At 41.4% G+C, this 23,471-nt stretch overlaps 1 protein-coding gene across 1 annotated transcript; it reads left to right on the top strand.

The window, feature by feature from the left end:
- Positions 1-836: 836 nt before the first annotated feature.
- Positions 837-19,715, top strand: LOC125003461 (GTP-binding protein 1-like). Its single transcript, XM_047577415.1, has 14 exons — positions 837-1,187; positions 1,581-1,692; positions 4,259-4,532; positions 7,235-7,283; positions 7,427-7,591; positions 7,683-7,806; positions 9,858-9,972; positions 12,277-12,421; positions 13,986-14,168; positions 14,478-14,613; positions 15,504-15,682; positions 15,776-15,910; positions 16,288-16,338; positions 17,917-19,715. The coding sequence occupies exons 1-14, from the start codon at positions 1,008-1,010 to the stop codon at positions 18,031-18,033; spliced, it is 1,965 nt and encodes a 654-aa protein (XP_047433371.1). The 5' UTR covers positions 837-1,007; the 3' UTR covers positions 18,034-19,715.
- Positions 19,716-23,471: the final 3,756 nt, after the last annotated feature.

Here is a 23,471-nt window from a genome sequence, read left to right as displayed (position 1 = left end):
TAGTGTATTTTTTTTTTTTTTTTAAGAATGCATGGGACCAAGTCAGTGAGGGTGACTTTGGCTCAGTAGGTAGAGCGGGATGTCCATGAATCGAAGGGTTAGTAGTTCGATCCCCTGAGTGTGCCATATGCTGAAATGTCCTTGAGCAAGACACTGAACCCCCATTTCCTCCCAGTGCAACTGGCACTGGTTTGTGAATGTGTTGGTGCTTGTGAGAGCGAATGGGTGAATGTGTCTCTGACTGTAAAACTGCTTATTACTTATATTTTATTTTAACCTTATTTTTTTATAATTATTATTATTTTTTTTTTGACCTTTCTTTTTACTTCTGGTGTTTATTTTATATGCAACTAAGCTACTGTGAACAATCTCCCACAAGTGTGAGTATTAGTGAGTATTATTTCTTTATGCAACCCTAACCCTACCACTTTACTGTAACAAATAAACAAATAATGTACAAACACCAAAACAAACACCAAACGTTATTTACGTTACGTTATTATTAACATTATGTCACGGTCTGAAAGTAGGTCATGGTTTCAGGGTTTCACCCCTAGAGCAACATGCTGATGTGTGTTATACTTTGTTGAGGAGGGGCGTGGTTTGGGCAATCCAGCCAATCGCGTGGCTGTATTTCACCGTGGGCGTGGCTTACACTCACAGACCGAAGCCAACTATAATAAACAACTAGCTCCTCAGCTAGCCGTAACAACTTCTGGTACGGCCTTATTTCATAAGATATTTAACCATCTAATCCGACTCCGCTGATCACGTAGATGTAGAAAAGTTGCTTTTTTTAAAAAAATGTACGTGGCATTTTTAGTGTGTGGCGATGTATTAAAATTGTTTGGAGTGGAACACAGTATAAAAGCGATGTTTAGTTAGCTTTTAGCCAGCTAGCCGGCTCTAATAACCCTAACTTTCTGGTGGAGCTTAGTAAATAACACGTTCGTTTATTTATTTTTTATTTATTTTGCTTATTTTGCACTGTTCTGTCCGTCTAGAAAATGGCGTCGTTAACGGCGACGGAACTACCGAATTCAATACCAGCCGCAGAGTCCGTAGTGCCCGCTTGTATGTTTGCACCGGACCGGGGATGTGACGAGGATCCATCCGGCGGAGAGAGCTTCGAGGACGGCGAGTGCACTAACGGAGAGCCCGCGGGTCATTTAGATTTAAGCAGCAAGGTGGGCCTCACTGTACATTGTACCTAGCAACGTTTAGTTTTTCTGTATCTTGCACCCCGTGCATACATTTGCTCTGACTGTGAACGTGCAGAGGCGTTGCAAGACTCTAGTTGCATCCATGCTGGCTGTGCAAAACGCCAGAAAGTGACACGTATGTAGCTGCATCCAGCTGGCAGGCTACTACCACATGGGCTGTAGTCAGCTGAACTGTCTCTGCAAGCTCATCAGTTAGGTTTATGTTTGTGAGAGGAGCAGCCTCATGCATAAGACCCAGTTAGCAGAAATAAAAGTTTGCAGAGCGTGTAGTTTTCAAACAGAAAATCTGTTCCTTGTTAAAGCAACCGACTTCAAGACACAGACTAAGTTTAACCCTGTGTTCTTCTCGCCTTTCAGCTGGTCCTTGTGAGTCCAACGGGAGAACAGTACGACTCGCTACTACGACACCTGAGGGAGCGGATAGATGAGGGTTGCGGGGAGACCATCTTTGTGGTGGGGATGGGCTCAGGTAAGAATGAAGACGTGAAGAAGAAAGCCTTTAGTTGGGCGTACACCTGGTCAGAACTGAAAAGCAGCAGATGTCTGGAAAGGTGTTTCATTGCACGTTGTTGTGCAGGTTAAAATGAATTGCCCTTCTGCATGAGCATGCTTAGATGGATGATCTATTGCGAGACGCGTGCAGTTTGCACCGTACTGTGATGAGAAGGGAAGCCTCTTTGTTATGACTGTGTCACAGTGGTCTGAAAGTTTCATTAGATTAAGAAGATTTGACACAAACGTTTACTAGTCCGACCTCTTCCTCAACACGTAGCTAAATAATGCCGTCTTTATCCATTGGAGGGGGAAAAGAGTGCACTTTGTCTGCAACTCGTCGAGACAGAACCACTGAATACTTTTCATAATGTTGATGGAAAAGAAAGCTAATAAAATAAAGCGCTTAATGAAATAGCTGAATATCTTTATTGATAAGAAAACAGACAAAAAATCCAGGTAGATACGAAGACACACTGTGTAACTAAGATGAAATGTCATGGTCATAACTGATGCTAAAGAAAGTCCTCTTTTCTGTCGTCTGGTGTTATTTTGTGAACAGTTCCCATAGATGGCACCAAAGACTTTTAAAACTCCAGCAGGCACGTTGATCTTAGAACAAACAGAAATCTGAAAGGAAAATGAAAAATCTACTTCTGTGCCGTGGAAGGGGTGTGAATGTATAATACTTAACTTCATCTTACTCCCAGAAAATATCTGTTGGTTCATTCTCTCTCTCTCACACACACACACACACACACAAAAAAGGCCGTGGCTCATATTTTCTCATGTCTGTATCGGCTGTCGTTTCTTCTGGTTCATTTCGGTAAAAGTGACACCACCGTTGTGTGGCAGCAGAGCCATCGCTCCTGACAGCTGTGCCTCCCAGGCAGCTAATGCCATTTGTTCAGTTTTCACTCTGAAACCTCCTCTCCACACACAAACGCGAGGGCCTTTTGTCGGCAACCGGGGTTATTTTTTCTTTTTTTTCATTTTTTTTTGCCTGCTACAGCAACATGTCTGACCCATGTGGCCTTTTGAGGGCGGACGGGGGGTCAGAGCCGATGTGTGAAAGGGGTGTCATTTATCCCCGCTCAGCACAGGGACTGTCACTTGTTCAGTACTTACATACTGTAGGTTTTGTATTCGTGGATGTCGGACAAGCAGTAGTTTGGCCCGTTGACCTGGCCTGTTGGTTTTACACTAGTTATAGCTAGTAAACAATACGATAAGTGACAGTGAGCATGTGGAGGCTTAGTGTGAATTATACCAGCCTAGATGTTTCATATATGTGTCTTGGGGAATATACACATACATAAAATGTACTGTTTGTGCACTGGATTTTGTCTGAAGCTGCCTGGTTGCGATTCAGTCATTGCGCTCACACCCACTGTCTTCTTTCGCGTACACCACCTGTTCTTTGGCTCGATGCAAAGTCGGCTTCCAGTGTGGAGTTTGTCCTCTCAGTCACACCCCATCGTATAATATATGGAGGGAAGGCACTGACGGCACTTCCTCCGGGGCCACGCCCCCCTGAGCGGCATGGTGCCAACGTGGTAAAAATGTATCAGTAAATACAGTGAGACCGGGGGAAAATGCTCATTGTCAGATCAAATTAAGGACAATTGGACTTGACAATGATCTATATGAGCTAGTGTGGATTTTGAAAAGTGAACTAACCTCAGTTTCGGTTGGTTTAAGTTAGTTTTAGGTCATTTCAGTTATGATAAATGTAGGTAAATAAAAGATGCTGACGCTAAGAGCTTTACTGAGACATAACGTTAGCCATACAATACTGTAGCGTCCGAACTAGACGTTAAAAGGATGACGAGGAGTGGTCACAAATATTATGTTTATTGTTTTATTATTTATTGTTGGAACTGAAATAGTTACTGTGGGCCGTAGCTACGCCAGAACAAGAACATCTACATACTTATCTGACAGTGCTCCACAATGTAACCAAAGAAGTTAACCAAAGAACTTAATTTATGCTGTATTTTTTTTAAGGAGTCACACCTTAATGTTACCTGACACTAAATGTGAACTGCAACACCAGGTTTCTGTGCCTGGATTCAAGTTGTTTCTTCTTTCTTACAGTGATCCATTTACTTCTCTTTTCTTTGGCAGATATCTGTAAAAATATATCTGACTGCTTCTCCAATCAGTTCAGTCAATCACACAACAGCTCTTCACCTTTTTTTAAAAAATTAATTTTACAATTTAAACGCAATTAAAGCCTGTGATTCAAACTAATGCGACTAATCTTCATGCTCAGCTGTCACATTTTGCCACTTAGTGGCCGTAACCATGGAGACTTGAACATCCTGTGATGTCACGTACCTACCCTCTATTAAACATATTCCCCTACCCTCTATTATCATTGGACAATGAAGCTACAGCATACATCAGATAATCTAGGAAAACTTATGCATTTAACACAAGATGTGAGATGTCTAAAGTTATGTTGGTCTTTCTGTATCCCCCTCGAGTCATTTTCCTTCCTTCCTAACTTCCTTCTTTCCTTCCTTGTCCCCTCTGTGCAGATGGAGGGGACTACGGTCTGGATGAGAAGGACATGGAGGCGTCGGTGGCCACGGTGCAGTCGCTGTGCGAGCAGATTGAGGCCGACCTGATCCTGCTGAGAGAGCGGACGGACAATGGCGGAAAGATTCTAGACTACCTCATCCGCCGGCGTGTGGGCGAGCAGGATTTCTTGGAAGTGAGGTATGGGAAGCAGAAAAAAAAAAAAATGACGTGTACTTTTACCTACTTGATTATCTCGTGTTTATGGCCCCCCCGCGAGCGTGGCACGGTCAGGTAACGTGTGTGGTAATGTGGAGTGCGTACGAGCGCTGAGTAAATGGGGATTTTTACGGCTGTGCGCAGAGGGCGAGGCTCACAGCTAAAGGTTGCGATCAGAGTTCTGCACCTGTTCTGTCTTGACGCTGCTCAGCTCTGCTTTTGTCGAACTAAAGCGTCCTTTCAGTAACACCTCAGCACCACTAAACTGGTTTGCTTATTACAGAGCCTTTACATTTTGTTCAACCAAAGCCCACGAATACTGTGGCTAATAGATTTGAACAGAATGTTTCAACAAGTGATATTTAAGAAAGATCAAGATAAATGACAGACTAATGTCTACAACATTTTTTCCAATGGCATTTACCCACAATCTAATGGTAATAATCTAAGTATTGGGGCCCCGTGTTCTAGAGACTCCTTGCTGTAAGAGTATTGTTGCTCTGCCGTCCATTTTAACATACACTTATGTGTTCTCTTGAATTAAAGTTAAATGAGTAATTAAAGACCTGAGCTTCAGTTTCCTATGCATTTTTAATTTCTCCGTGGTATTTGGGATTAGTAGGACCTAAAATGTATAAAAATTAAGCATCACCTTTGAACAAGAAATATTTTTATTAACAAAAAAAATGTCCTCATATGTGGACACAGGGCTTATATCATTATGTAAAACAATAAAGTCACCAGTGTGCAGCAAATTATCAAACTAGTTATTTCAAGTCCTAAACATTGCTGAGCAAAAACAGGATTACAAACCATGAAATCTCAACGTCCTAAGTCCTAATTAGTAACATTGTAGACTAATGATATAATCTGTTAAATTTACGACTCATATCAAACTAGAAAAGTTAATAATCATAAATAAACAGGTTTCAATCATTAAATTTGATGAGGTTTTGCTCCTTGTCCATTTTTGTCCCGTGATCGGCTGCGGAATGAATCGGCTCGGCATTGTGTTTTTATCCCGACTAGTTTGTTGACCCTTTGGTCACACTAGGTGGCAGACTTAAGCGTCCACTTATGAGGACAAGAAATTTAAATGAAGCAGAATAAGCTGCCACATATGAGGACGCAAGGTCTCTGGATATTAAGGACCCATACTTATGTAGTTTTCACTTTTTCTGCTTTTAAACTCTTTTGGGATCACGTGGGACAAATCCTTTCATACCAAGCTTCTTCTATAGTAGGATATATATATATATATATATATATAGAGAGAGAGAGAGTCGTCTCATAGTATTCATTGTGGCATCTAATGTAACTCAGCAGACTCCCACACACCTGTTTCACAATTCACGACAGATTCACATCAGACATCCTGGATCACATCACAACCAAACATATTTGGGTTTATTCTGACGAAAGAATCCTGATATTCATCCGCGTTCTTTGGCTTAAACGTGAGCGCTGGCATTTTTCTCACACTCCTCCACCTGTAGAGGCTGTATCGTGTACAGTCCAATGCAACAAAAAGGCTGTATAAATGGCAAATTGTGCGTAGCGTGGTTTTTGACAGACAGCCACTGCTCCGGCTGTGTTTGGGCTCACGTTCAGCTGCCTGCAGATGCTGCTGCACCGTCTCCCATCCTCCCAAAGTCTCACAGTCTGGTTACGCGTTAATGTCCAGGCAGATCTTCACCACGCGGTGCCATGTTGCACCAGACACAACCCAAACCGCTACCGAGGCTGCTGCAGTGCCGACAGGCTCTTTTTATAACGTTGTCCATGCAATGAATCAAAAATTAGACAAACTTAGACTTTAATGATACACAAGGGAAAGTGCTTGGTCATAGTAGCTTATAAAACAGATGAGCGGTTATACAGCTGCATAGAGTAAGCAATAAAACGAAGTTCTGCAAACACTTTTATTGGAGATTTATCTCCATGAATCTACACTTAGTATCACATAACCATTAGCTAACCAAATCCTCTTAAAAGTTGCTGGAAATAACTTGTATATACACAGATCAGCCATAACATTATGACCACCCGCCTAACATTTTGCCTCCAAAACAGATGTGACTCATCAGAGAGTGGACACGGGCCCCCTGTGTTGGGGGAGAGGGGCCAGTGTGGATCATCCCACTGATACTTGATCAGTTTGGGATCTAGTGAACATGGAGGCCAGGTTTCTTCATGTTTTTTTAAGTTGTTCCTAAACCATTTTTGTGTGCGTGCCTGTGTCAGGCTGCATCCTGCCGGGTTATGATAAATCGCGTATATTATCTCAAAATATGTTTACGTAATAGCGGTAAAAATGAAATTGATTGATTCTTGTTTGTGACGGCGACGGTGCGTGCTTTATTACAGCGCAGCCCCTTGTTGTTTCTGGCCCTCCTAACGGCTGTATTTTACTCCGACGTGTCCTCTCCGTCTGATGCTTTGTGTCATTTAGATTTCATTTGCGCTCCCTTTGATTTAGCGCGTTGAAAGTTATTTCACGTTTGATTTGATTTAAGTCTCAGTTTTTCTCAGGCTATGTGTTCACTTCCAGCAACTTTCAATTTCATATTTTTTTTTACTCTCTCCCACCTCCTCCTTCAGGTAGCCAGAATACAGAGGGAACGGGACGCTAAAAAGCACCCGTCTGCGTTTCCCACGTCCTTGGGCTTAGGGAGGCGTCGCTCGCGGAACGTTGGACATGAAAGAGCACCTGCTGGAGGGACCACGGTGAGCTGGCAACGCAGACTTCCTCCGAAGCTCTTCAGCACAACGTGAAGGCAGGACAGCGTGGGCAACGACATCCTCGGCTTTGACCAGGAAGGACAGGTGAGCGAATCCGAATGGGCTCGTTTAATGCAGGAATTGAGAAGAGGGTTTATCTAGGATTTTTTTTTTTCCTTTTTTCTTCTCTATTCAGTTTTTTATTCCTCTCACGTCATCTATTCTCCGTCCACCTTTTGTTTCTGCAGGTTGTGAACAAGCCAGACAGCCACGGCGGGGGACTCGACTGGACCAAGATCTGTGAGAAATCCTCAAAAGTCATCACCTTTATCGATCTGGCCGGCCACGAGAAGTATCTCAAGACCACCGTGTTCGGCATGACGGGACACCTGCCCGATTTCTGCATGCTCATGGTGAGAGAGCCGTGTGTGTGTGTGTGTGGTTGTGTTTCATTTGTGTTCATATTTAACTCAAGTGGATCTCGTTTTCCTCCTGTAATCCCAGGTTGGCAGTAACGCTGGCATCGTCGGCATGACGAAGGAGCACCTGGGTCTGGCTCTGGCCCTAAATGTACCGGTGTTTGTAGTGGTCACGAAGATAGACATGTGTCCGGCCAACATCCTGCAAGGTGAAAACCCAGATCAACCACACTTTATTTGTATAGCACTTTTCATACAAACTCATCACACAAAAATCCCACCTGCATCCCCCAACGCCTCACCCCTTCCGCAACACACACACAGCATTCATCACAACAAGAGTATTCATTAAAACAGGAGCAAGAACTGTGGAAACACTATCGTAAGTGAGGAAAAACACCAGAGGCTGGATAGAACCAACAGCAGTGAGGTTAAATTAGCCAATAAATAAAAACTCCAAATTAGTAGACAAACACATAAGAGCACAAGTGAAAAATCAGACATAAAAATAATAAAAATGCTACAAGAAAAAAAATTATAAAATTCCACTAATATCGGAATAAAAAATGCCAACTACCAAACCATAAGAGAACAAAGTGAAAAAATCAGACTTAAAAAAAAACAAAATGCCAAAAGCTAAACAAGAGAGAAAGTGATGAAATTAGGTTCATAACACACAAAAAAAAAGCAGCAACGGAGATTACATTTTTAAATGGTCAGTAAACAAACAGATAAGATTCAATTAAAAGCCAAACCGACAAAGTAGGTCTTGAGTTTGTTTGTAAAAATATCAACACACTCTGCAGCCCTCAGATCTTCAGGCAGGCTGTCCCACAGACTGTAGTGATAAAAACCTGCCGTGCTGTGGGCTTTTGTGACACCAGTCAGTCATAACATTATGACCACTGACAGGTGAAGTAAATAACATTGAACCAGCTTGTGACAATTCATTGTTCTGCTGTGAAACGTTTGGACCTCTCATTCATGTGGAAGTTACTTAATGAGAAGGAAAAGAATAATAAAGATGATTATTCAAATAAAAAAAACTGTTTATCGAACCACCAAAACTCAACTTTAAATACTTTTACTTTTTATAGCATAAATGTCACAGCCTCTGTTATCTCCGGGGAGCCGGTGGGATATGGAGTGGCTTTGTAAAGAGTGTCCTCAATGGAGGACTGTGTTGTGGTGGCGGTGGCTGAAGTTGACGTGCTTTTTTTGGGTGTTGTGCTCCTTCAATACTTTGTCATAGATCACTTTATGGCAGAACTTTAAATGGTTAAATACATTTGCTGTGTTGCTTTGGGGTGCAGACAGGACGGCGTGACAAACAATCTCCTTCTGCTCCACGTCCGACAAAATGACTGAAGTTGTCCTACCTTTCTTTTCAACTAAAAGCTCAGGCTGTTTTTCTGCCATGTTGTCAGTCGCTCGTTCCACAATTGATCCACACATGTCACACGCTTCCTGCAGCTGCACGCAACAGAGGTGCCTTTTACAGCGCAGGAACTTGCATATGTGCCGCGCGGCACATTAAAAGTTTTTCTTCGATTACACGATTTTTATGATCATGAGAAGCCGAAATTGAAATCGTGATCAAAATTCAATCAGTCATCCAGCTCTACCACAGAGGCACCTCCACTTAAACTATAGGACGAGTCACAAAGAGACCTACAAAATATTAGAACAGTAATGTTATGCTGGACCTACTGCTATGTTTGAGACGTATTGGTGTGCAATCGAACCAATATCTGTACCATGCCAGGGCATCGTAAGTTACTCTTAAAGTTCCCATACGTCCAGACTGCACAGACAGCGAGAAATCAATGAGGATAATGTAACACAGTCACAACATATGCACCATTGTGTTGTTAAACTAATTCTTTCTATCCTCTACTTGGCTGTGCATTAATGACGTTAAGTTAAGATTTATGATCCTCATCATTTACCATAGACATAGGAAATGAATGATGCCACCACAGCTGCTGGGAATCCATATAAAAAAATGGTAGATGTTAAAAAAAATAAACAAAACTGGTGTAATTGAGACAATTCGCCTTGGTAAAATACAAGTAAAAATATTTTAACATGCATGTAGTTCCTAATAAAAAGCTTGTCTCTACTCCATGAATTCACCTCATTACGACACCCACATGTCTGTTATGTTGTTCCGTGTGTTACCAGACTGTGTGACATCTGTTGTTTTGGTTCTGAGAAACACTCATCACGCGTGCGTGTGTGTTTATTTGTTTTTCTGCAGAAACGCTAAAATTATTACAACGGTTATTAAAGTCACCGGGCTGCAGGAAAATCCCAGTGCTGGTGCAGAACAAGGACGACGTCATCGTCACAGCCTCCAACTTCAGCTCTGAGAGGTGAGTCCAAGGAAGAGGTGGATATGGGGGAGAAAGGGGAGATAGGAAGTCTGTGTCAGCCTGGTTTGTTTTTTTCTATTTGGGCAAAGAAAGAGAAAGACGATTCAAAAAACAGATGTGTTATAAACAGATTAAACGGTACTCCAATTAAAAAATAAATAAATAAATAAAAGTGTTTCCTGAGTTTTATTTATTTGTATCCGCCCACCACAAAGCTCAGTACCATAACTGACCTTCCGAGTCAAATTCAGACCCGCCCCAATCCATTAATGCAAGTTCTGCAACAGGACCCACAATTTAACACAACGGCTACACAGTCATTTATGATAAATTGCCTAATTTTTACTTGGTCCAGAAAACATGATGCAAAACGAATGTCTAATCGTAGCTTATTCATTAAAACACACAAAACAACACAGTGTAGCTTCTTCATATTAGCTCATGATTTTATTAAACTGAATTTGACTGAAACCAACTAACGATGTGGATGGATCAATGGGACTAGAAACAATTATTGCAGTTATTATACATTGAATTAAACTTTCTGAAAGGTTCTATTAAATAGTTTCAAATGAAGGTCAGTTAATACGACTTAAAAGGCTCATTACGACTTAAAAGCCTCATTGGAGTATTACAGTGTCATCTCGTAGCATATTACATGTAGAAGCGCGCACTGACATCAAAATGAATCGTATTTTGACTGATAAGTGAAATTCTGTTACTCGGCCAGACATACACAAATCTGGCATGACATTATGTCCACCTTTCATGGTCACCTTTCATTCACTGCTGTGCTAGTAACTCATTTAAATCCCCTGAAATCTAATATTTTAATTTAACTACCCACAACATTAGCGCACACAGGTATGTCCACATCCGTTGACATAATTGCATCATCAGATTAGAACCAGGTATTATTCCTGACAGGGTTGCCATATTTCCCCACTCAGTTACTTGCATGTTCCTCCAGTCTCCAATTGTCTGTATCATGATTGACTTATGTTTGACATGTGTTGTGCACTACAGTAAATCACACTGCTAGAGCTTAAGATAAGACAAGATAATATGTTTTTATTGTCATTGTTCGGCGAAAAACTCCAAAATACAGTTTAGCAGCTCTTTGGATCGGGAGCAATAAAAATAGAAACTGTAGCAGCATATGGATGAATGGACTTTATTTTATAAAGTCATCTTCAACAGGCTCATAAAAACATTTGAAAAGAACATTATAAAACAGACCAAAAAAATACATCAAACAGTCTTCAACAAAAAAGAGGGGGATGTTCACAGCAGCATGTATTTATTTCTGTCTCTGTAAAGTAAAAAAAGCAGTGCTGTCAAACTATTACTAAACTCAATTAATCACAGGGTTGCTGTGGATTAATTGCGATTAATCGCGATTGGATATCGTTTGTTTTTAATCTATGTTTCAATTTTGCATGAGCAAACAGACTTGAGAAAGAAGGGAATATATCACCTTTAATACTTTTACCAGTTTCACCAAAGCAACTTAACACCTTTGTCTCTTTCTTCAAACAAACATTTATCCACATTAATGTTGTGCTGTTACTGAACAGTGGTTGCAGGAGGGGCGAGATATTTCTTGGTTAGTCTTGTCATTCTCCACTGCAGATGGGTTAGTTGCGATCAGATTAATCACGATGATGGATTAGTCTAGCAGCTATACACAATAAAATACAATATATACAATAAAAGCACACAATAGCACGGAAATGAATGTAATTGGTACTGTGATGATGTTCAAATGTGCCTATTGAGGTAGGTCGACTGGGGAATAAATACTGGGGAGAAGGAGAGATTGAATGTTAATAGAAAAAGGAGCACATTTTTAATGCTGTTGATAACTTCTAATACGATAGTATACTTTAATGCTACGATATCACCTATGCGTAGGTGGTGCAGTTTGTATTTCAGGCTTATGGGAAAGGCATCTATATGCATTTTTTCCTCCTGCACCTTCAGTTTGCTCGAGATATCAAGTGTTAAGTCTCTTTTGTGTAAATATTCATGAGCTGATTTACTAATCCCTCTAGGGAGTCTGACTTTCCACCCACTGGGAGGTCAGATGTGTTGGCTTAAGAAGCAGCTTCCCTCGAGCGCTTAGAGCTTAAAAGTCTTGCCGAAGCCCATTTAGGTACATATTTGCTGACTCCCTGGCTAGAAGTTCCAACATGTAATTTATTTATTGGCCTTTGACACTTAAATGTTTTTTTGTATAAATTACAGTGTTGCTGAAACAGATTGGAGGGGATTTTTTAAACCACCTTCCTTCTTTTCTTTTAGGATGTGTCCAATTTTCCAGATCTCAAATGTGACAGGGGAGAACATGGACCTGCTGAAGATGTTCTTGAACCTCCTCTCCCCGAGGACCAGCTACAGCAATGACGAGCCTGCAGAGTTCCAAATTGATGACACATACTCTGTACCGGTAAGAAACCGGATCCAACACAGATGTTGGATAGTTTTCATTTAGCATTTTAACATTTAACAGCTGAACATGTTTGCCATAAGAAGCTGCAGAAGAGTTGACAAAGGTCCAGATGTTCAACTCAACCCCAGAGTTGGGAAACAGTAGTCGCTTAAAGGTTGGTACATACTCAGCGAGAAGCAGCCCTCGTTTGCGAATACTTGCAGCTTGTTTTCGACACATCAACTGGGTAGAACTTTTTTTCTCGTGTGGTGTCCAGCAACTATTCGGTCATTGATCTCTGTTAGTAGAGATCAGTGCACATACATACGTACATACATACATACGTAATTTATTTATGCTGAGGGAAATCTGGAGTCCAGTAGCCTCGTAACATAGAAACAAATATGAAAGTCAAAACAACTGGTCGATATTTTGAAATAATAAGGAAACTGCCTCTCGCCATCCATCTCCCACATTCCAATAATGCTTAAAGTTGTAAATATGCTTCTGAGCAGGGCTAAGCAACGACCTAACGCATGGACCCTCTGCCGGCATGAGACATTTATACTTGTGTGCTCATCAGTCTGGCTCGCTATGTAAGAACACCGCCCAAAAGCTTGATGCTGCTGTGCTTTTTTTTTTGCCAGTCGGGTCAATTTTTGTTTCTATTTCCTGTTTCACTTTAAACAATGGCGGCTGAATCTTTCACCAAAATTTTGGATGAATTCTGCCGAAATTTCGCCGAACACACCTTATACAGTTACCCATTCCGATTCTGTGTTGATCCAATTCAATCAGTTCGAAAAATTGCAGAGATGGAGAAGAAGCCGGAGACACTAAAGCAGAAACATGCGACTACCAACCGCAACCAGTCACAGCTCTTGCACTCTGCATCACCACGGCGAGTAGTTAGATTTCTAGGGAGGTGCATGTCAGCGACGCCCTGAGGTCTGCGTACTGTCGGCGATGGTGTTAATGACAAAGCCTCTGCAACACTTTAGTGCAGAAGCTTAAATTACGCTTAACGCGGGTGACGTATGCTTCAGTGGGAGGCCCCTGTGAGGACTCCCCCAGAGTCTGGCATTTCTCCTGGAGTACAACTGACCTCGCCATGAGAACAAGGACAAAGTTTTGTCTTCTCGCTGAGTGTGTAACAGCCTTGATGCAAGCTGTCGGTGTGTCTGTTGTCAAAAAATGGAAACTAAGTGATCTGTGCATGTGCACTCACTGTCAAAAGCCTGCGTATATAAATGTGCATGTGGCTGTAGAGACTCAACACTGACAGTCTTTCTGTTTTGCACAGCTAGGCCGCCACTGCAGAGCAGAATACAAAACAATATTAAAAGTAGACAGTTGCCATAGCATTGAAAAATGGATACAGGGAGGTAGTACTTACCAAATATGAAAAGAGCTCCATATATTGAACTATTTACATTTATATAGAAAATATTAAAAAAATACATAATTTGTTGGAAGGTTGTTGAGTGTCTTGAGTACACTCTCAGGACTACTAATGAGGACACTGCCTCTATGGACAATAAAACCGATCTAACATGACCTTATGTTGTTCTTCTCATGCCAGGGTGTGGGCACAGTAGTTTCAGGCACTACATTACGTGGGTTGATACGGCTCAACGACACGTTGCTCTTAGGCCCAGACCCACTCGGCACCTTCATGCCCATCACCGTCAAGTCCATCCACCGTAAGAGGATGCCTGTCAAGGAGGTTCACGGGGGGCAGACGGCATCCTTCGCCCTCAAAAAGGTCTGTGAGCGTCCACCTGTGTAGAGTAATGTCGTCCCTTGAATCTGTTGCACATCCAGCGAATAAGGCAACTTGACGCAAAGTTTTGAATGCTCGTCAAAATGTTAATTATTCAGAAACTTTTTGGATGTAATATGCATGTGAATTAGCTTCCCAACTTTATAATCAGTCCTATAATACATGCAAATCCCAACGAGTCGGAGCAGGTAGTGTTCTGGCACCAGCTCTGTTTTGTTTTTACTATTCCCCAAGCTTCATTTTTTTATTTTTTTTTTCCCCCTTTTTGCTCCTGTTGTTTTTCTGTCTCAGATCAAACGATCTTCCATAAGGAAAGGAATGGTGATGGTTTCCCCGAAGCTGATGCCACAAGCCACTTGGGAATTTGAGGCTGAGATTTTGGTGCTACACCATCCAACCACAATATCGCCGAGATACCAGGCCATGGGTTAGTGACGGCTCACAATCTAATACATCTAACACTGATATATCCCTAGTTTATATGTCTTTTGCAGTCTTTAGGCTTGGACTCACAAAAAGGACAATGAATTTCGACTTCGTCCACACCTGACATGGTCCACGTCTGGATCAGATATTTGCTCTTTACTTGAACATAGTAACTCTCCATGACAGCAGGTTCCAGAAGTTGTTCGACGTTGTTCAAAAGGGAAACCGTAAGAGCTAGGACTAGATCTGAAGAAAGTAAGAGCTCCGACCTCTAGTACAGATCTGGCATTTCCTGAATGATGTTCAGTTAAATCAGAATCATAATCAGAAAAAAACTTTATTTATCCCTGAAGGGCAATTAGAAAAGTTTGTTTCATTCCAAAGGATAATGCCGTTGTGAATATATTTGTGTCACACAGACACTAGTTAAGCAAGTTTCTAATGGGTAGCTCCCACAGATGTTCCTGTTTAAATCCCAATTCCCCACCAGTCCTTTTATAACTGAAGAAATTACTCTGATTTAACGTCTTCAAGAAACATCTACAAGTCCAGTTGCCTTACTCTAACATTTTTGGACTTACTGTAATGTTCAGATAAGATCTGAAGGACCTTCAGCACTTTGACTAAAAGCTGTCAGAGATATCTCTTCTGGTTCTTCTGGTGTGATCCTCCACCGATTCAACTAATCTACTGTAAAAACTACGATCACATTTCCTTCCAACTGTCCACCAGCCGACTCTTTGCTTGTGTTGTGGCCTTTTGATATGACCAGTCAAAATTTTTACTACATTTTGTGTGCAGTTGTACTTTCTTGTTCTTAAAACTATATTATCACCATGAAACAAAAGTCCCACTAACAGTAACGCGGTCACTCTTCTTCCATTTCATTAGTCCACTGTGGCAGCATCAGGCAAACAGCCACAATCCTGACAATGAACAAAGACTGTCTGAGGACGGGAGACAAGGCCACGGTCCACTTTCGCTTCATCAAGACCCCCGAGTACCTGCACTGCGACCAGAAGCTGGTGTTCAGGGAAGGACGCACCAAAGCTGTAGGCACCATCACCAAGGTACTGGAGCTTGCTGTTAGTTTTTACTATAGCGTCGTATTAGATGTCGTTTAATGCGTGTTTTAATGTACTGGACTGGGTTTGTAATTCCAGCTTCTCCAGTCAGTGATGACCCAGGCAGCTAAGGCCCAGCAGTCAAAGACTCAGGCCAAGAAAACATTTAAAGACCCCAATGAAGAGGCCGGATCAGCGGCACGACCGTCTAGTCCTACAGCAGCACAGCTACCAGTGAGTAAATCAGAGCCCAGCATTTACATTGTAACTGAACTAACCTTATACCTTCACATTTATACTGAAAGTACATTATTGAATAGATTTGATGAGTATTGTTTATTTGTCATTCTGCTTCGTTTTGTGTCATTTGTGCATGTAAAATGTTAAAGTTGCCGTTTAGAATTGTCTTTAGACCCTTTCTTTCTGCCTTCGACTACCGTTCAACCACCTAGTTTCACCTCTTTCTTCCAAATCACCTTCCATTTCTGTCTGTGTCTTCCATCTTATCCTGTTCTCCCGATCTGGTTCTTTTGCTCTTCGTTCAAGTTTAACGCTTTGCTTTCCTGCTATTGTCTCCTTCCTTCTCTCCCTGTCTTGGCATGCTGCGTCAGACAGTGGCAGAGGAGGAGGCTCTCTGTAAAGATGGCAACAAAGAAAACAAGGTAAAGAGGCTTCCATGGATCGGTGCTGGCATCTCCTTGAGCTTGGATGTTTTTTTTTTTAATCCCCTGGTTGTTGTTTTGTCCACTTTCTAGGCAGATGTTTCCTGAGCATGCATACTACTTCTCTTCAGTACAGTTCAAGTTTACACCGATCAGCCACAACATTATGACCACTGACAGGAGAAGTGAATAGCGTCGACCATCTTGTGATGATTCCAATTTGGTGCTGGGAAACTTTTGTACCCACCATTCGTGTGGGTGTTAACTTAGACACGAACCACCCACCTAGACCAGACCAGACTACCCCCACCCCCCTTCATCGATATCATTAGCTTGCTTATCGATTCCCCTTATCGATTCTTTTTGTGACGTACCTTTACGCCCCGATCCAGATGGTGGCGGTAATGCACCTAAAAGGTGTTTGCCAAGAGCCATAAAACGAAAGAATAGAAGAATCTTAACATTGAAGCACATCCTTCACATCACGTGACGACAAGGAAGACACGATGGCAGAGAAACTGAAATAGTCCAAAGTGTGGCTTCACTTCACCATCGTGCAATTTAATTACAAGCAAAGGCAGCAACACCACCAACATGCTGAAGCATTTTGTCAATGACAAAATTAAATATTAAATACAGGGAGAGCCCTGTGTTCGACAATCTCCCGTCATCGAGTGCAGCTATCGCTAAGTCTCAGCAGAGCAGTGCTAGTGAGGATCCACTGAAAAATTATATACTTACACAAGCTCTTATCTCTTGTTTAAACTCAGTAAAATTGCTGTAGACCAAAAATTCAGAGGACGAGTTGATAGGGGAATCAATAAAGAATCGGTGTCAATGAAATCTTATAGATGTCCACCCCTACACAAGGGACCTACACAATATTAGGAAGGTGGTCATAATGTTATGTCTGATCGATGTGTGTTCACAGTTTCACACAGTTACACCTGCTGGTCAGTTTCTTTTAGGAATAACATGTTTATATGTCATCTGCTGGACTGGAGCCCAGTGGTTTTTGAATGTTGAGTTGAGTTTTAACAGAAATAATAGTTACCTCCTGATTGTCCTTTAAGAATTCACAATAACCTTAATTTGAACTCCTACTACCGATTTTGTGTTTTTCCAACACTAAAAGACTTAACCCAGTATTTTGGTTTGTTCTTTCAAAGATATTAGGATATTGCAGAGAGTCTGCCAGGGTTTTCTGCAGTGCATTAGAGTGGAGGTGTTTCACCAAAAATTAAATGAAGATCGCGTCTGCTGGATGAAATGATCATACTTGGAATTATGTGTAACTGCAACCTGGCGGGGAAAAAGAAAGCTAGTTAAATGAGTGGGGAAATTATATCAGTTTTATTACCCACAATTGCAAACAATCCTTGGGTAAACCCTGAAGTGCTACGGTTTTTTAATTCTTTTTAATTCTGTTTCATTCCTTCCTTCCTTTCCTCCGTGCAAAACTTAAACCCTGTCTTCATCCCCTTAACCTTTTTAGTTGAGAGCTTGGATAAGAAATACCAGCCAGCGTCGCCTGCCGTCTTTTAAAATATCTTACATGGTGTTGTTGTCCGTCCGCAGCTCAAGTCGGGCGGAGGAGGAGGTCGCAGGAGAGGCGGCCAGAGACATCGAGGGAAAGGCCTGAACGCCGCCACCATGTCGACGCCGATGCCAGCGGGAGCGGCAGGCACGGCCTAAAACCACAACCTCCTCGTCAGTCCGTCGCCATCCTCCTACAGGTAGGAAAGGTGACTGTGTGACCCTCTGCTGTTTGTACAAAGACAGGCCAGTTTTGACATTTTCTTTAACAATATAAGACAATTTACTTTTATTCCACTTGAAGTCAGTTTAAGGTTTTTTTTTTTTTCTTGGTTTGAGTTCCGGTGCATTTACAATCCATAGATACACATAAGCTTTCCTATCATAGTACAGATATTTTCTTCTGGGGGTTGTTTGCCTTGTTCCAGCAGGGGCATATCAGTCACTTTTCCTTTTCCTGTCTCACGCCTCAGCATTTTCATTATTATTATTATTATTTTATTTTATTTTATTTTTTATCTGTTGCTCTTTTCCTTTTCCTCCTCTTCCTTTCCTCATTCTGCATCATTGTGATCTCTTACGTCTGGGGGTGGCACACGTAGCACAGGTAGAAAAAAAAAGGGCTCAACTTAACTTTTTACATGGGCACTAAATAAAACAATCACCGGTAAAAAGCCTTGGTCACATAGTTATAGTTTCAGGAGACTCGACGCTCCACAGAGAAGGAAAAACACATTAATTTCCCGATTTTATTAACAACATTGGAAGAGAAACAATTGAAGTGTTTGATTTCCTTCCTCTCGGGCCAGTTCTGTTCTGCCTGAGGAGGTCGCATGAGGTATTTTGCGTTGTGGTTTTGGCTTGTAAGTAGTGCCCGTGTAAACACAGCCAGTAACACTGACACAAATACCGTTCTCTAAAGAGCTTGCGTTGCAGTTTTACTAGATTGAGTTTGAGAAGCCAAGAGAGAAGAAGTCTGAGTTGTCAGGGTTTTAACATGCTACTTTTTTGACCTCTGTTTGATGGGAAATATCTATGGGCGATGGCAAAACACTTCAAAAGCTGATTAAGCCTCTTAAACAAAAAGCATTTATCAAATATCTTCATCGCTTCAATGCAAAGAAAAATAAAAAATCATCAAAAGCCGAGGAAGAACGTATTTAAAATCTCTACATTCAGAAGCACATAATCTCTTTGTACTAAGAAGGAGCAAGTTGTGACTAACTTCAATGTGACGCAGAGAAAAAACTATATGTTTTTGTACAGTAAATACTACACCAGTGATTCATACAGATATTTCTATATGGTTCAGTTTAGAGTCTACAGACCAAACCCCGAGACAGGAGCCGTATGCCATGTTCATTAACTCGAGAGCTGAAGAACTCGTATATAGTGTCTAATAAGCTAAACATAAACCACTGATCAAATTAAAGGGAGCTACAACACAAAAATCTCTACAAGCTTTTATTTGCTGTGCATTTTTTCTTTCCACTGGTTTTCCCTCCAACATGTTTCACATCGAGAAAGGAGACTAAACTGTGTTAATGGGCTTAATCTTTTCTCGTATACATCTCATATACGTCCTCAACACACCCAAGGATCACAAACAAACCGAACTGTCACAGCAATTCTCCTTTTGTTCTTTTTCATCCGCCTGTTCTCTTATCTTACCGATGGTGCATGGATTTATTTTTGGAAAAAACACATTTTGTGTGTATGTATGTACAAAATGCGAGTTGTGCAGAAGAACTGAGGATAAAAAAGAAAAAAAAGGTGCCATTTAAATTAAGTGGTGCCAGTTTGTGTTGTAAATCCTTTTAAATAAAAGATGTTATAGAAAACTGTTTATTATTTTTTTTTTACCTTCAAATCAATTCGTGCTAAAAGGCAGGTATACCACACAAGAAAAAAACACATTTAATTGAAATTCATCATCACTTGTCTTCAGTTTTTTTTTCGTTTTGTTTTGTTTTTTACTGTCTTATTGTTCAGGAAGTTTATTTGCCATCACTATTAAATTGGAGTAGAACTGTACATTATCTGGTAATTGACCTCCTCCACAATGTCCCTGGATGTTTACAATTCAAATTACAAGTGATACAATCACCAAAAGAGATTTAAAGATTAAAAATTGGAATAGTTCATATATCATAGATTTTCATGTAAATGCAAAATAAGTGAGTTTCTGGTTTGAGGGAATATAGCTCATTCATATCCATGACAACGTTAATAGCTGAATAAATCCAGGTTTTTATTCTCACACTAAAATGACTTAGTGATGACGAAGAGTAAATAAGAGTAAATAAATCGGTTCCTTATCACCACCTTCAGCACCTCTATTGATGTTTCTTTAAAAGTCAAACTTAAAATGTCTCAAAAAGTTGGGCCAGAAAATCAGAATCAGATTTAGAAAAAATCTTTATTAATCCCCAAAAGGGCAATTAGGAGGGCGAAGAGCAGTACATTAAAATAAGAACAGGAGAATAAGATAACAAAAAGAAGTCCAGTGTTCATGTTTCGACCATGTTTGGCACCAGTCCATGTTTCCAACAGAGGCGACAGGAATGTTTTACAAATGATCTTAAAAATCAGGAGCTTGTTTTAACATGGTTTTGTTTAAGTCCTAAAGGTGAAATGTTGTCCTTTCCTTTGTCATATTCATTCATTCTGCCATTGGGCGAGAGGTGGGGTACAATCTGGACAAATCGGCAGCTAACACACAGAAGGACAACCACTCACACTCACAATGAACCAATTAACCTTAACAAGCATGTCTTCGGATGCTGGGAGGAAACCGGAGTACCTGGAGAGAACCCATCCAGTACAATGGGAGAACATGCAAACACAGGAGAACTCATGCAAACACAGGAGCTCAAACCCAGAGCAGTGATAACCACCACGCTGTTCTCTGGGTTCAATTTTTGCAATGGGGCTTGACTACTGACTGACTGTTTTACTACAAGTCGAAGACGGCATGCGGTATGTGTTTTGGCATTGTCTTATTGAAATAAAGCAGGTCTTCCAAGAAAAGGACAAAGACACCAGATATAAAACTTCACTACACCCACAAAATATAAAGTGACTACCTTGGCATGCTAATTATCATAACTGCGAACTAATTTACTATCATGTTACCTCTGTTGTTACTAGACCAAACAACATATACAGCAAATTCAAGTCAATTATTATGTTAAGCTAACTAGTATTCCACCTACAGCTGTCCCGCCTTGAACAAACCATCCAAGATTCTCTAACCAACTTATCTTTGAAAGCAACAGCCATGAACAACTACTACGAAAATACGCTGTCTTTTTATAAGAGTGCTTAGCCCTAGCCCTAGCCCTAGCTCTAGCTCTCAAGTGGTATGACTTACCAGACACCGCGAAAAATATCATGATGGCAGTACTCACCACCAACAGCATGGTAGTATTTTTACAATATCACCCTTTCTATTGTCTCTTTTTTTCCCTCAGAAAATAAATAAATGCAGATACCTAAAAGAATAAAGAATCCTGTACAGTTTATTGCTTCTTTTGGCTTCCTTTACAGGTTTACTGAAAGAAATACAATGTTTATTTTCATGGCCATGCTAATAACCATTGTGGAATAGACCAAGCAGCATATCACAGTCCCAGCTTTAAAATCTCCTACTTTTAACTTCCTCTGCCTCTTATTACTAAAAGGCACATGGGGTCAACTGAATGGATTAATTGCCTCCAGAGATATCCCAGGTTGCTCCAGAAGGAACTTTACTGGGAAGTCCAGTGCAAATCCTTTAATTTTTACCCAGTAATTAAGAGCTAATAGATTTCTCCTATTTCCACCAGGGAGGCTGATTTAATTGGAGTGGTGCACAGTCCCCGCGCTGCATATTGTTACAGCCTTAGCTTGACAGTGGCTGCAGGCTTTGTTATTATTTCAGACCCTCAATTGAAACCCGTTAAGCAGCGCAACATGCCGATAGCCTTCTCACGCTGTGCCTTAACTTTAACTACCTGGAGCTTGCCTATTCCTCGTTTAACAGGGACAAGACAGATTTGCCGAATCCCCTACCTCCTGCCTGCGCCGGGCAAACGTAAGGTTTCCAACTGCGCTCTTTAGCCCCAGCTGCTCGACACACGTAAACGTCCGAGGTAGTAAACCAGCGCCCTGCCATATCCTGATACTGTCAGCTCCACAAGATACAACATGAGAGGATCAACACGTCGAGATCTGATCTTTGGTTAGAGATTTTTATCTCCTGTGGCACTTTAAGCTGTTTTCTTAAATCTACTCTTGTCTGCTCATCTCCTTTTAAGCCCCCCTGCCACATGTGAAGAAAAATTTCTGGTCACATTTACCCTGTCCTGTTTTATTTTTGTTGCAGATGTGCACGAGTAATAGGTGCAAATAGGCAGTGCAGATTTGGGTATGACCACCGTCCTAACATAGTGTCATTGCTACAGAGTGGGGGTTCCTGGTCTGGTCTAGGGAGGCATTACATGTCCAAGGAGCATCCACACTTTTGCCACATCCAAAAGTTGGTCAATTTTATTTACTTCTCCTGTCACTGGTCATAATGTTACGCCTGATAAGTCTTAACCTTCACTAGATCTCTGTTTTTGGATGGTCAGCTCAGAAAGCCAGAGCACAAGAAGAGAAATGTTCAAAGGGAACACAGAAGGCTCTTGATCTCATCTGAACTTCATCAATGATGAAGACTGAATGACTCATACATGGACCAAATGATAAGGGTTCCTGGCTTTCTTGCCTCCCAGCAATGACGAACACAGACAAGCACAGCACCTTCTTCCATCAAGAGTTAAATCTTTGTGTTTCTCACAGCTGACAGATCTAGTAAAGCCAGTAACGCAAAGTTGCTGAGTTGGATTTGATATTCTCAGAACTTTCTTTTACGGCTGTGGCACATTACACATGTACCTGCCACTGGTGCAAAGGGATTTCAATCAAATTTGCTTAATGTTTCTGAAGGCGTCCGTCTTCCAGCCATTGTTATTTTCAAACACCCCAGGGCCTAATGTTTTAGTCCGTAACTGCCCAAATGTTTCCGTTTGAATTCGATCAGAGTCCTGCTCCGTGAACCCGTTGGCTCAACTTTCACAGGTGGCGCTTGCCCAGGTGACATAAAAACAGAAAAGGGAGCGGGTCTTTGATGCGGAGTCCAGGGTCAGTGAATGACTTGATGAATGCCGGCAGATGCGTTTCAAGGTTGCACCCTCGCAGTTTGTAAGAAAATTAAAAAAAAAAAAAAGTACAATTCTCTTTCATCCTTTGTGTATCAATTTCCACATCGTCTCCCTCTGATTTTATTGGCTTGCACGGCATGCAGCGTGACGGCCTCTTCGCCCAGTCAGCAGGACCATTGTGTCGTCTCAAGCGTGATATGAAGAAATGTAATTATTTCTTTAACTGGAGATCATTGAAGGGCAAGATGGATTCAGTGTGATGGGACCCACGCACACATGTATGTATGGCTACCTTCGTGAGGACACTCATTGGCATAATGCATTCCATAGCCCCTAACCCCTAACCCTAACCCCTTACCCTAACTCTAACCATCTCAACTAAACCCCTAACCCTAACCCTGAACATCTCAA

This window comes from Mugil cephalus, chromosome 2, assembly GCF_022458985.1.
Source record: "Mugil cephalus isolate CIBA_MC_2020 chromosome 2, CIBA_Mcephalus_1.1, whole genome shotgun sequence".
Taxonomy (NCBI): domain Eukaryota; kingdom Metazoa; phylum Chordata; class Actinopteri; order Mugiliformes; family Mugilidae; genus Mugil; species Mugil cephalus.
The sequence above is the reverse complement of the archived record's forward strand: the minus strand, read 5'-3'. Positions and strand labels throughout refer to the sequence as shown.

What these genes read in the sequence shown, in the direction of transcription:
- LOC125003461 (XM_047577415.1), top strand. Translation starts at nt 1,008, where the DNA reads ATGGCGTCGTTAACGGCGACGGAACTACCGAATTCAATACCAGCCGCA. An exon ending in TCCGGCCAACATCCTGCAAG is followed by an intron (nt 7,807 to 9,857) that starts GTGAAAACCCAG and finishes GTTTTTCTGCAG; the next exon opens with AAACGCTAAAATTATTACAA. An exon ending in CATCCTTCGCCCTCAAAAAG is followed by an intron (nt 14,169 to 14,477) that starts GTCTGTGAGCGT and finishes TTTCTGTCTCAG; the next exon opens with ATCAAACGATCTTCCATAAG.